The 12,687-nt window shown below is 44.4% G+C and overlaps 1 protein-coding gene across 3 annotated transcripts in view; it reads right to left on the bottom strand.

The window, feature by feature from the left end:
- adamts6 (ADAM metallopeptidase with thrombospondin type 1 motif, 6) overlaps positions 1-12,687 on the bottom strand; it is a 76,664-nt gene that overhangs the window by 11,929 nt on the left and 52,048 nt on the right. For all 3 annotated transcript variants that reach the window (XM_046861356.1, XM_046861357.1, XM_046861358.1), the window contains 5 exons: positions 8,588-8,690; positions 7,320-7,453; positions 5,157-5,280; positions 3,426-3,506; positions 49-212 (listed from right to left, as the gene is read on the bottom strand). In XM_046861356.1, coding sequence (XP_046717312.1) covers positions 49-212; positions 3,426-3,506; positions 5,157-5,280; positions 7,320-7,453; positions 8,588-8,690 — 606 coding nt within the window. The remainder of the gene's footprint in view (positions 1-48; positions 213-3,425; positions 3,507-5,156; positions 5,281-7,319; positions 7,454-8,587; positions 8,691-12,687) is intronic.

Raw genomic sequence — 12,687 nt, 5'->3', positions numbered from 1 at the left:
GATGTTCCTGTACATACTTCATCCGATTAACTCTTATAAACTGCATACCATAATCACCAGGTTCTCTGTGGTGGCCCCGAGAGCCTCCAGAGACTCCACCTCATCTGTGGGTCTCTTGTAGTGGAATGCCGTTCCTGCAACGTCAAACTTGCGAGGCCAGTCTATGGTCCATGCACCGTTGATGTAATAATCATTTCCCTCTGATTTTAAAGCTGTGTGAGAGTTAAAGGAAAAGACGATGGGTTAAAACACAGACAGACACATCCCAGACAGACATATCTGTGATACACAGGTCCCCGATAGACAGGTCCCAGGCAGACACGCTCATGATAGACAGGTCCTAGATAGACAGGGCTGTGATTGACAGATCTTAGACAGATAGATCCTAGACAGACAGGTCTGTGATAGACAAGTCCGACATAGACAGATTCCAGGCATACAGGCCTGTGATAGACAGTTCCCAGACAGACAGTTCCCAGACAGACAGTTCTGAGATAGACAGGTCTGAGATAGACATGTCCCAGACAGATGAATCCCAGGCAGACAGGTCCCCGATAAACAGGTCCCAGACAGACAGTTCTGAGAAAGACAGGTCTAAGATAGCCAGGTCCCAGACAGACAGGTCCCTGATAGACTCAAAGTGTGCAGTTTTTACCCTTTACACGTTATGTAACTCTGATTGGAGAGGAACTGCACAGGAACTCTGAAACTGAAATCCATACAAACCCATAGAAGGCACTGTGAGGACCTGAGTCTCTAAACACATTGAGTCAGAGTTCAGAATCAGAAATAGTTCAGGCAATAGTTCACCAAGTAGAGCTTCTTTATTCTACTTTCAGTTTGGCCCTGGCACTTTCCTTTCCAGTACTCACACCGGGGCTCACCCACACTCTTACGGTTCTGGACACCTTTCTTTGTTGTACGCCCGTCTCACTCAGGGATCGGCCTGTCTTTCCTCTGCGTCTGCCCGTCTTACTCGGGGATCGGCCAGTCTTTCCTCTGCATCTGCCCGTCTCACTCAAGGATCGGCCTGTCTTTCCTCGTTGTTCGCCCGTCTCACTCGGGGATCGGCCTGTCTTTCCTTGGCGTCCTCCCGTCTCACTCGGGGATCGGCCTGTCTATCCTATGCGCCTGTCCGAGCGCCTTCATGGACTGGTACTCCTTTCTCTCTGCATCTGCCCATGCTCAGTCACTGTTTGGAGACCCTTCCGCTCTCCTCTGCTTGGTGTCTCTCGCACCCGCTGCCACATTGCAGTAGTGACTAAGTGCTGAGTACTGAGTGCTGATGTGTGTGAGTTCACTGTTGGGTCCTCGGTGTGTTCTTTATCCTGTCAGCAGGATAGCAGCGCTGCTGGTCAATACGCTGTTTAGACATCAGCACTGATTTCCACACAGAAGGTGAAGAAAACATCACAAAAAAAGTGTGAAGGGAAAAGATGCTCAGGTATAGTTCTGGAGAAACCCCCACCCCAATCTTAGAACTGGTCCAGCACCATCGTCAAAGCAAGAGTCATGTCTCCAGGAACAACACACATCTCCAGATTTTCACTCCTGTCCTGATTAAGATGAAGCTACATTGCCCATGAGCATTCCAGAGGTTCCTTACTCTCCCCGCTCTCGTCTGTATTACGACTGATTTTGGTCCTGTGCCTGTCACTCCATTTAAAAAGGAGATCTTTTTTAGTTACGATAGTTTTACGAGCTCTCACTGCTGACGCAAGCAAAACTGGAAGAAAAGGAGAACTCACTTTAAGTGATCAGCGCTGCTGGACTGGATCATGACAGATAGAAGAGTTGGAGATGAGCTACACTCGTAAATCAGCTGCAACTTTACTGCAGAAAGTTGGACACAATTTTCACTGTTCTACTTTTAACTTTTATTTAAAAAGTATTGTTTATAATAAAATGATTATAGGATCATTCATTTAAGCACATGGAGCAGGAAGACGATTGCTGCAGATGTTTTGCATGTTCTTTTAAGAAACCAGTGGAGCTTTAAGACCAGGGGAGCTTTTAAGGAGTTAACAAGCAGGAAGTGTTATTGCATCATTAAACACAACAGCCAATAAGGTTCTTGCATGCAAACATTTACATTTTATTTATTTTATTTTTATTTAGAATACTTTATTGATCCCTAAGGGAAATGGTTATTTCTTTGCATATCCCAAAGATGTTAGGAAGCTGTGGTCAGAGTGCAGGGTCAGCCATGATACAGAGGGTTAGGGGCCTTGCTCAAGGGTCTCAAGAGTGGCAGCTTGATAGATCCCCGGGGTTCAAGCCCACAGACCTTCTGATCAGCAACCCAGAGCCTGAACCAATAACAGCCAAAGCCAAAAGAACATCTACAGAAGCTCTACTGAGACAAACCGGAGAGCACTGTGGAGAAGGTGCTGGATGGAGTTTTCTTCTGAGAGGGTAAGAGTTCCTCTAAGTGTTCTATGTAAGGGTTCTAATGGGTTCTAATGTCTTACTCATCTGGTTGTCTGTTGTAATTCAAAGAACAATTTAGAATGAATTAAAGTTTGGTTCTACTTGGAAGCCGTTCTGAAACAGAAAGTATTTTGTTTGGATGTTAAAAGGCTAAAGTCTATTAAGATGAATAAAGGCTCCTCTAGAGGGACAAGCTGAAGAACCATTTAGTGTGTAACATTTTATTTGAATAAATCCATAAAGGCTGTAATTTAAAACAGACAAATGAACTTTCTAGTTTATAAGAAGTTCCTTTAAAGATTTAGAGATTCATTGTAAGAAGTTTTGTAGGTCCTAGTGTAGTCCTAAGAAGGCTCTTTATATAAATCCTTAAACCTGTCAGGATATCAGACTCACCTTAGACTTTTAACATTCGATTAGAAAATAGGTTCCGTTAAGTGGATAAATGTTCTCGCTTTGAAAAAGGTTCTCTGAAAACCATTTAGATTTGTATTGTTATTTATTGTTATTTAGATGAAAGTGGTTTTGGTTAAAACAGAGGTTCAGGAGAACATGATCTCCCTCTCAGGTGTGTTTAAAGTTCTAAAGCCCATTGTACAGGTTCTGAAATAAAGCTCTGACGTCACCCACATGCACAACTGAACCCAACAACCTGTCAGACCCCCGGCTGCATGAACGTTTGTCCTCCAAACAGCATTCATTGGACTTTGAGTCGATTGTTTTAATAAGATGATGAATCTGTTGAAGTAAAAGACTCTATTCATCCTGCAGCCATGGGGAAAAAAAGAGACGCTGTCTGTCCTTCACATTTACACCTGCAGGATTTCGGCCAGTAGAACAGGACCACTGCCAGAGTGTGTGTGTGTGTGTGTGTGTGTGTGTGTGTGTGTATACACCATTTCACAGAACCCTCTGTTCCTCGCTTAGTACAGCGTTTGAGGAAGTGACATCTCCATACAGTGATGTTGTGCACTAGTAGCCAACAGAACACTCACCGATGTAGTTCTTTGACATGGCCACCTCCTGGATCTCAATGTGGACAGAACCTTTAGGAATCTGGACCACTTCCATATATCCTAAAAAAATATATATATATATATATATATATATATATATATATAATTGCATTATACATGATTAAAATTCTATTATGATTAATAATTATTAATATTTTACTGAGTGATGGAGATCTCAACCTCCCACTTTCAACTCAACCTCCAGAAGGATTCTCCTAGAAGAACTAACTGAAGAACCCATTCACCATATCAGGATGACTGTTTCATTTTTGAGATTATATACAGTAAGTTCTAAACATCTACTAGGGGTCTGCTGGGGTATTTTCTGAAAGAAAGTAGAAAAATTTTGAGAACCCTCTGAGCAAAAACGGGTTCCTCAAGAGCTGTTGATTTACAGCATTTAGCAGACGCCCTCATCCAGAGCGACGTACAGCAGTGCTTTGAGTCTCCAGCAATGAATAAATCTACACTGATACACAAGATTACAAACAAATTAATCCAAATATAACTCTTGAATTTAGATGATTTACAGGGTACTAATTTGGCAATAATTACAGTTTGGTTTCCTGATTAAGTGCTGACACTGGAGACTCCTTCCAATACATATACAGTAAAAATGATCTATTTTCCCCTTACAGAAAGGATCAGTTGAAAAGGAGACGTTACTATGGAAACGAGAACATAGAGCGAGAGTATGAATATAAACCTGCACTACTGTCAGAGCTGCTGTTATGGAGAACTAATCACCACCTTCTGACCAATCAGGATCCAGGATTCAGCAGTAACTTTTCTTTATTGTGTAAATGGAGAGAGATGAAAAAAAGGGTAAGAGTTCAGCAGGATAATAAAGTGAGAAGGATATACGGCAGGGGAAGATTCTCTTTCTCTCTCTCTCTCTCTCTCTCTCTCTCAGAAGATTTACAATCTATACCCTAAATGGAGAAAATGTTCTGGTGTGTATAGAGACACCGCTTAGCCTCTGATCCACATCTTCATCCTCATCTTCACCTTCGTCATGTGAGCGATACGAGATGTGCGATGAGAGTTAATAATCTCGGTGTGCGATGCAGTTAATAATGGTGTATATTGTGTTACTGCTTCTATTTTGACAACTTGCTGCTCGACCAAAAACATACGCTTTATCACCGAGTGACGGAGCATCGGAGAAAAAAGACATGAAAAATGTGGAGTTTGGCGAGCGCGGCGTTCTGGACGCGTGTCAGGAGTCGGAGCCAAAGAAACAGCGCTGACTCGTGCACTCTGCACTCGCTTCAGCAGGAACGTCTGCTGCGGAAAGCGATTAAAAACTTGTCGCGTTTGGCAGGAGTGTGGAGCACTCGGTCTGAGGGGGATCGGAGGAGTACACTCTTTCACTCTCTCTCTCTCTCTCTCTCTCTCTCTCTTTACTCCTTTCATTCCACATCCTGGCTCAGAGGAGATCTCCACGCATGACCGGTTTCTGCACGCTGTATTTTTCAGACTAAACGGCCTTATAGGGGTTGGGGCCGAACCTGAGCGGCGGTTCTGAGCTCCAGCCAGCCCACCGCGCTAATCTGCCTTATAACTCACGGCTTGGAAATGGTTATGACATCACGTGTGTGCTCGGGGAGAAGAGTTAGTCTTGGCTAATCAGTGGTGTTTGGCTAGCAGGTACACAGTTTTTTTGCTGGTGTGATGGTTTCCTGAAAGCTGGTGTTGGTGAACACTGACCTCCTCTGGGTAACGAGTCATTGAACAGGCCTTTAATGGTCTCACACGTGCTGCCGTCTCCTCCACACACACGGCACATGTCCTCTCTGGCGTCCGAGCCCAAGATGTTGTCACAGCCCACATGCTGGAAACACACACACACACACACACACACACACGCCTTTAGAACATTCAGAGCACTGAACAAACACACATGGTGAAGTTTTCTCTTCTGGCTACATTTCTCATCTCAAACAGCAGAATGAGATATTTAAAGATAATAACGAAGGTAATTCCAGAAAGCGTCTATTTACAAAAAAAAACTTTAAGGACACATCGTTTTGAGATTTATTCCTTTCTCCATGGAACACTACCACAAAGGGAATCTCCAGCATGAGCACTAACAGGTTCTCACTGCTCCTGCTGCATTAAATCCTGACTCTGTAGTTTTTTTCCCCGCTGGCTTTCTTCGCCACATAAATGTGACTGTTCTCCAGACTGATGTTTCATGGAGCACAGCTTGCTTCCATCGTCCGTATTAAATGACACCGGCTGCGTGTGTGCATCACTTTTCCAAATATGTGTATGTGGAGTCACCACAAACACACACCGGGACCGGATTCTGTTCTTCATGTCAGCTCATTCTTAACAATTTCCTAATATGCACAAAAAAACCTCCACAGCGCTGCCAGTTCCTTTCATTAAACAAATAATATTGTAAGTGATTTGTGTATCCTGTTAAATTTGGCATGTCGGACTAACAAAACATCCAACAACACAATCAGAACCAGAAGCGTCCTCTTCAAAGAAGAACCTCCTCCTCCACCTCCTTATGTCCATAAAGATCAACTTTCTGAAGGTTTCATGGTGCTGTAGTGAAGACAGAAAGCGTTGGTTCTGCTTCACTCCACTGTTTCTCCACAGTTTAAAACACGGGAAGCAATCTATTATCAGAATGAATTAACAGATACGGAGGCAACAACATCTCCAGTTATTATCCACATTCTCCTCTCCATATGAGCACTACCCCCAAGAGACGTCTGAGAAGCCGTCTGAGAAAGCAGTCTGAGAAAGCTGTCTGAGAAAGCTGTCTGAGAATGCAGTCTGAGAAAGCAGTCTGAGGAAGCAGTCTGAGAAAGAAGTCTGAGAAAGCAGTCTGAGAAAGCAGTCTGAGGAAGCAGTCTGAGGAAGCCGTCTGAGGAAGCCGTCTGAGGAAGCCGTCTGAGAAAGCAGTCTGAGGAAGCAGTCTGAGGAAGCCGTCTGAGAAAGCAGTCTGAGGAAGCCGTCTGAGGAAGCCGTCTATGAAAGCAGTCTAAGAAAGCAGTCTGAGAAAGCAGTCTGAGGAAGCAGTCTGAGAAAGAAGTCTGAGAAAGCAGTCTGAGAAAGCAGTCTGAGAAAGCAGTCTGAGAAAGCAGTCTGAGAAAGCAGTCTGAGGAAGCAGTCTGAGGAAGCCGTCTGAGAAAGAAGTCTAAGAAAGCAGTCTGAGGAAGCAGTCTGAGGAAGCAGTCTGAGAAAGCCGTCTGAGGAAGCCGTCTGAGGAAGCCGTCTGAGAAAGCAGTCTGAGGAAGCCGTCTGAGGAAGCCGTCTGAGGAAGCCGTCTGAGAAAGCCGTCTGAGAAAGCAGTCTGAGAAAGCAGTCTGAGAAAGCCGTCTGAGGAAGCCGTCTGAGAAAGCAGTCTGAGGAAGCCGTCTGAGAAAGCAGTCTGAGAAAGCAGTCTGAGGAAGCAGTCTGAGGAAGCCGTCTGAGGAAGCCGTCTGAGAAAGCAGTCTGAGGACGCCGTCTGAGGAAGCCGTCTGAGAAAGCCGTCTGAGAAAGCTAACAGTCCCAGATCACAGTTTACACAACAAACAGATGCTGAATTACATGTGCAGAAGCTCGCTCAGTGTTCACTGGAGAAAATTTCCTGGTGAGATACAAGACTTTGGTCTAGAAATGATACAATGTATCAATCAATCAATTAAATAATCTGTTTGCATTAAAGTTGATCAGGTTTAGATAAGCTCCGCCCCCACATGCACAACCTCCACAAACCTTCTCATGTTCCTCACCAGTTTTTTAACTCGTTCCACTTCTGTTTCTGTCACAGTTCCTACAATGTTTATCATTTTATACCTGTAACTGCAGGAAGGCTCAGATTTTTCTCTGCACTTTTCTCTTTCTCTGAGGGTGAAGATGATGATGTACCTTGCACTCTCCGTTGATGCAGATGTCCAGAGAGTCGGCTTGGCAGCGAGTTCCATCGATGACTGCAGGAGAACGTTCAGTGTAGAAGTTATAGCCTTCAGCCAGGCAGTTCAGAGCACATGGCTTCACTCCACCTGCAGCACACACACACACACACACACACACACATACACATTAACTTGCCTTATCACTTATCCTGCTGTTCTTCACACACTTACTTACACTCTCACGCATTCACAAACACACTCTTACACAAACACACACACTCACACATAAACACACAGACACACACTCACACACATATGCATAAATTCACACACACACACACACACACACACACACACACACACACACACACAGACACACACACACACACACACACACACACACATGCACACACACACACACACACACACACACACACACACACACACACACAAACACTTGCCTTATCACTTATCCTGCTGTTCTTTACACACTCACACTCTCACGCATTCACACACACTCACACACTCACACTCAAACACACAGACACACACACACACTCACACACATGCACAAATTCACACACACACACACACACACACACACACACACACACACACACACACACACACTCACTTGCTCTCAATCACTCTCTCTCTCTTTTACACACACACACAGCTTGGTATTTTCAGTGTACCAGTAACAATGTAAACACCTCTTTGATGGTGTCAGGATTCCAAAGATTCCAACACTCCATATTGCTAAGGTGTGTGTGTGTGTGTGTGTGTGTGAGTCTGAGTGTGTGTGTGTGTGTGTGTGTGTGTGTGTGCGTGTGACTGTGTGTGTGAGTGAGTGTGTGTGTCTGCGTGTATATGTGTGTGACTGTGTCTGTGAGTGTGTAGGTGTGTGTGTGTCTGCGTGTATATGTGTGTGACTGTGTCTGTGAGTGTGTGTGTGTGTGTGTGTGTATATGTGTGTGTATGTGTGTATATATATATATATATGTGTGTGTGTGTGTGTGTGTGTGTGTGTGTGTGTGTGTGTGTGTGTGTCTGTGAGTGTGTGAGTGTGTGTGTGTTCTGTATTCTGTCACAACACATTTGAGGTTTCTTCTTCATGACCTCTTAGGGACTTTTTCCTCAATAATTTCACCTCCAGCTTATTTGTTGGAGATAAATTAAATACACTATAATATTATGTAAATGTATATATTATTTATATGAATATGTATATGAATATTTATGTTGTGTATATCGAGTATAAATGGAATGTAAATGACGCACCTCCTGTGTACGGCTTCCAGCTGTAATATTTCCCCCGGAACGGCATGCTGTCGAAATCAGCACACTGCTTCTCACGAAAATCCTGTGACCCTGCTGCACATGGCTACAACACACACACACACACACACACACACACACACACACACACACACACACACACACACAAAATGCATTATTAGTGAGATATATATATATATATATATATCACCACTCTTTCCCAAGCACACTGTTGTATAAAACACATCTGTATGCTGTAGCATTACAGTTTCTATAAGATTCCCAAACACTTTTCCATCATGATAATGCTCCTGAAGTGGGCTCCATGAAGACATAAAGGTTGTTGGTGTGAAGATTACCAAGTAGGTTCTCCGAGTAGAAGAACTTGAATGTCATACACAGAGCCTTGATCTCCTCAACCCCACTGGAAACTGTTTGAACCCCAGAGCTGCTCACCAACATCAGGGTGTGATCTCACTAATGCTCTTATAGCTGAATAATCACTAATTTCCACAGCCATGCCCCAAGATCTAGTGAAGATCCTTCCCAGTAGGGTGGAAAAGCACATTCTTACGTTCCATTCTCATTTGAATGGAATTCTTTATTCTTTACAGCATCCTGCAGAGAAGTTCATACACATACACTCCTCTCCTCTGTGAGCAAACTTTCCAAATTCTGAAAGCTTCTGAGTTTTGTACAGTTAGTGTGCATTATTAATTCTAGATGCAGCATCTAAAACCCATGTGCACCTTGTAATACGTAATAAAATAAACCCAGAACGCTGCATGACCCCATAAACAGAGTCGTACGCAGAGAACTGACCATCTGAACACAACTTCACGATGTCATGAGGACAGAAAGTAAGTCGAGAGTTAAAGAGTGAGGAGGAGGAGGATGATGGGGGAGTGAAGAGATTAGATCATTGTTGTGAGAAGCAGACGTTTGCCTGGGGCCAGACTTTATCCACAGGGGGCCACATCCTCCATGACTTTATTCATAATAAATTACAACACTAAACTCAAAGTGTTCAGCGAGTTGAATGAGTTAAGATTCGTCCTTAATCCCCAGTCTTTCGCCGCCCCCCTCTCCCCGGTCATTGCCCATCGTCTTCAGCCCCCTTTCTTCCTCGGATTGCAGTGATTCGGTGGAGTAATTACGCCCAGGCCTCATATAGAGAGCGTTGTTTTAAACCCCGCCGTCTGCAGCTCCGCCGCTCGCCGCTCCTCTCTCCATGTCATCCGCATACCGTCGAGTCGTTTGTTTTGGATGCAGAAGGTTTCAGGGGATGAAAAAGTGGTTTGGAGCACGCTGTTTGTTTTCCAAAGTAAACACTCGCCGCTTGCTCGGAGCTGTTATTTTTAAGATTTGTGGTAGAAAAGCCTCAAGGCCCCCAAACTGGCTCAATTTTCACCTCCATAAAATCCTCGCAGGCCAGGGAAGTCCATTTCTGAATTTCCATCTTTATAAAATATTAGATCGAATAAATTTTTTGAACTTCGTGCAAAACAAATGTTGAGGAATTAAAGGAGGACTGAGTTAACGCTGAGCACAGCAGGAGCTTCTGACGCATGATTTCTACTCGCCGACTGGAATAAACCCTGAAACTCTGAAGAACGTTGCAGCTGATAAAGAGCTCCGAGGCCTTCACTCTGCCTGCCTTCATGAACTCACCAAACAGCCTTCATAGCTCTCTGTGTTCACTTTACAATCCTGACAGAGTGATGCAGCGACCTCCATCTGACAGCAAATGACTTTAATAAGGGAGGAGTAATGCAACAGAGAGAGAGAGAGAGAGAGAGAGAGAGAGAGAGAGAGAGAGAGAGAGAGAGAGAGAGAGAGAGTTTTTGTCTTTTTACAATCCCTTATTTGAAGTCGTGTTTAATGCCAAATGGTTTCAGTTCAACTCGTTAATAAAATAAATCAATAAATAAATAAAATGATAAATAGACATAATAAAAAATCAGGTAATGACAGTTAAAGGTTGTGGGGGAGGTGTGTGTGTGTGTGTGTGTGTGTGTGTGTGTGTGTGTGTGTGTGTGTGTGTGTGTGTGTGTATGTGATCATTTAGTTCTGGTGTAAAGTGCACTTCTTTTCTACTACAGAACACAGAGCTTCTCTACGACACCACACATCCTCAAACATCTTCAGCTCCCCCACACTCTCATACATATTAACATCTACCAGAATCCTGCATTGTTTTGTCTGGAGAAGATTCTGATTTGATATCACTCTGGTTTAATATCATCAATAAAACCAAGAACATTTCTCCACTGGGGGTCCACCCTCCCACTCAGTTTATTCTTATTTAAAACCTCAACACAGGCCCTCTAGAGCAGCTTCCCCGTCACTGTCCCGAAATTCATCTCCCCTTCACCCCTGCACTCCAGGAGGTCAGGAGCAATGTCAAGCCGGGAAAGGGTTCCTCCTCTGCAGGACCGCTCTCACTGATTTTGTAGTCCTTCTGCTAAAAATGTTTCCCTGCTGTTAGTGTGGACCAGCAGCAATGAAGGACTGGTTGGCAATACGCAGAGCCCAGAGGCCTATGTGCTGCCAGGTCCTCCACATGTGACGTGGTGTTCACCAGCCTCCGGAGTGTGGGGATATTTGAGGAGATCAAAGCTCTGGACAGTGTGGGGGTGGTTGCACCAGAGACATTCACCCGGCTCCTGTAGAACAGGGGCTCCTCCAGCAGCCATTATGGTGTTCCACAGCTTTCATTTAATTTTTTAGTGTTTGTGTACATTAAAAACAAAGTTCTGTCCAGCCCCAGTCCTCCAACCATGTGCAAAAGTCCACTGGCTGCTGTTCTTCATACCAGGTTCCTTGGTCTGGTTAAGAGTCTCTGGATAAACTAGAGGTAAAAGGGTGCAGTTCTGCTGGCAAGATGAACCAGCCCTTGCCCCCTTCCTCCTTGGGCAGATGAAGGACAGACAATCCCAGAAGAAGTTCACGGGAGGGGCCTGGATGTTCACTAGTAGGTTTGGCGGCGGATCCACGCATGCCAGCTTGTGCCACAGAGAAGACGCTGACAGGACACTCTCAATTTCACTGTACAACACCTTGATCATGGCTATGAAACCAGGGTTGAACCCAAAGCACCGTGTGTGGTAGATGACCTGCACAGGTATCCGGTTAGGATGCTCTTAATGGTGCATCTGTAGAAGTTGGTGAGTACATTGGGGGAGGCCAAACTTCTTGAGTCTGCGCAAAAAGTCGTCAGAGAGGTGAACAACCAAGAAGCTTTATGTTCTTGACTTTTTCTACAATAGTTCCTGAAAAGTGTAAAGGAGTATACTTGACCTTCTGTACCATTCTGAAGTACATTATCATCTTTTTGGTTTTGCTGATGCTGAGGCAGAGGTTGTTATCTCTGCACTATTGTGATAGCACTCTCACCTCATCTCTGTAGGCTGTCTCATCTCTATCAGTTATGAGGCCCCAGATGAAGGTGTTATTCACAGACTTAAACATGATGTTGGAACTGTGCTGGGCAACACAGTCATGTGTGAACAGGAAGTACAGGAGTGGACTTAAAACACAACCCTGTGGAGCACCAGTGCTCAGAGTCAGAGTGGAGAATTAGTTATTCCCAATTCTGACCACTTAGGGTCTGCTCATCAGAAAGTCCAAAATCCAGTTACACAAGTGAGAGTTCAGTCCTAATTCTTTCAGCTTTGAAATTAGTTATGGTGGAAGGATGGTGTTGAAGGCAGAGCTGTAATCAATAAAGAGGGAGAGCCTCGTGTATCGATAAAGTTAAGGCGTCCTCAATCGATCTGTTTTCCTGTATGCAAATTCAAAAGGGTCAATGGTGGCTGGCAGGTAGGAACAGGTGGTTTTTGACAAGCTTCTCAAAGCACTTCATGATGGTGAAGGTTAGAGCCATAGGGCGGTAGTCATTCAGGCAGCTGATGGTAGACCTCTTGGGGACAGGGACGATGGTGGTCTTCTTGATGCATGTGGGGATCACAGACAGCTTAAGTGAGAGATTAAAGATGTCTGTAAAAACCTCTGCTAGCTGGTTGCCACATGCTTTGAGGACAAGACCATGAACGGCATCAGGACCTGGTGCTTTACCTGCTTTTCTGAAGTTAAAAACAATT

The sequence above is a fragment of the Silurus meridionalis genome, chromosome 11 (assembly GCF_014805685.1).
Source record: "Silurus meridionalis isolate SWU-2019-XX chromosome 11, ASM1480568v1, whole genome shotgun sequence".
Classification (NCBI taxonomy): domain Eukaryota; kingdom Metazoa; phylum Chordata; class Actinopteri; order Siluriformes; family Siluridae; genus Silurus; species Silurus meridionalis.
The sequence above is the reverse complement of the archived record's forward strand: the minus strand, read 5'-3'. Positions and strand labels throughout refer to the sequence as shown.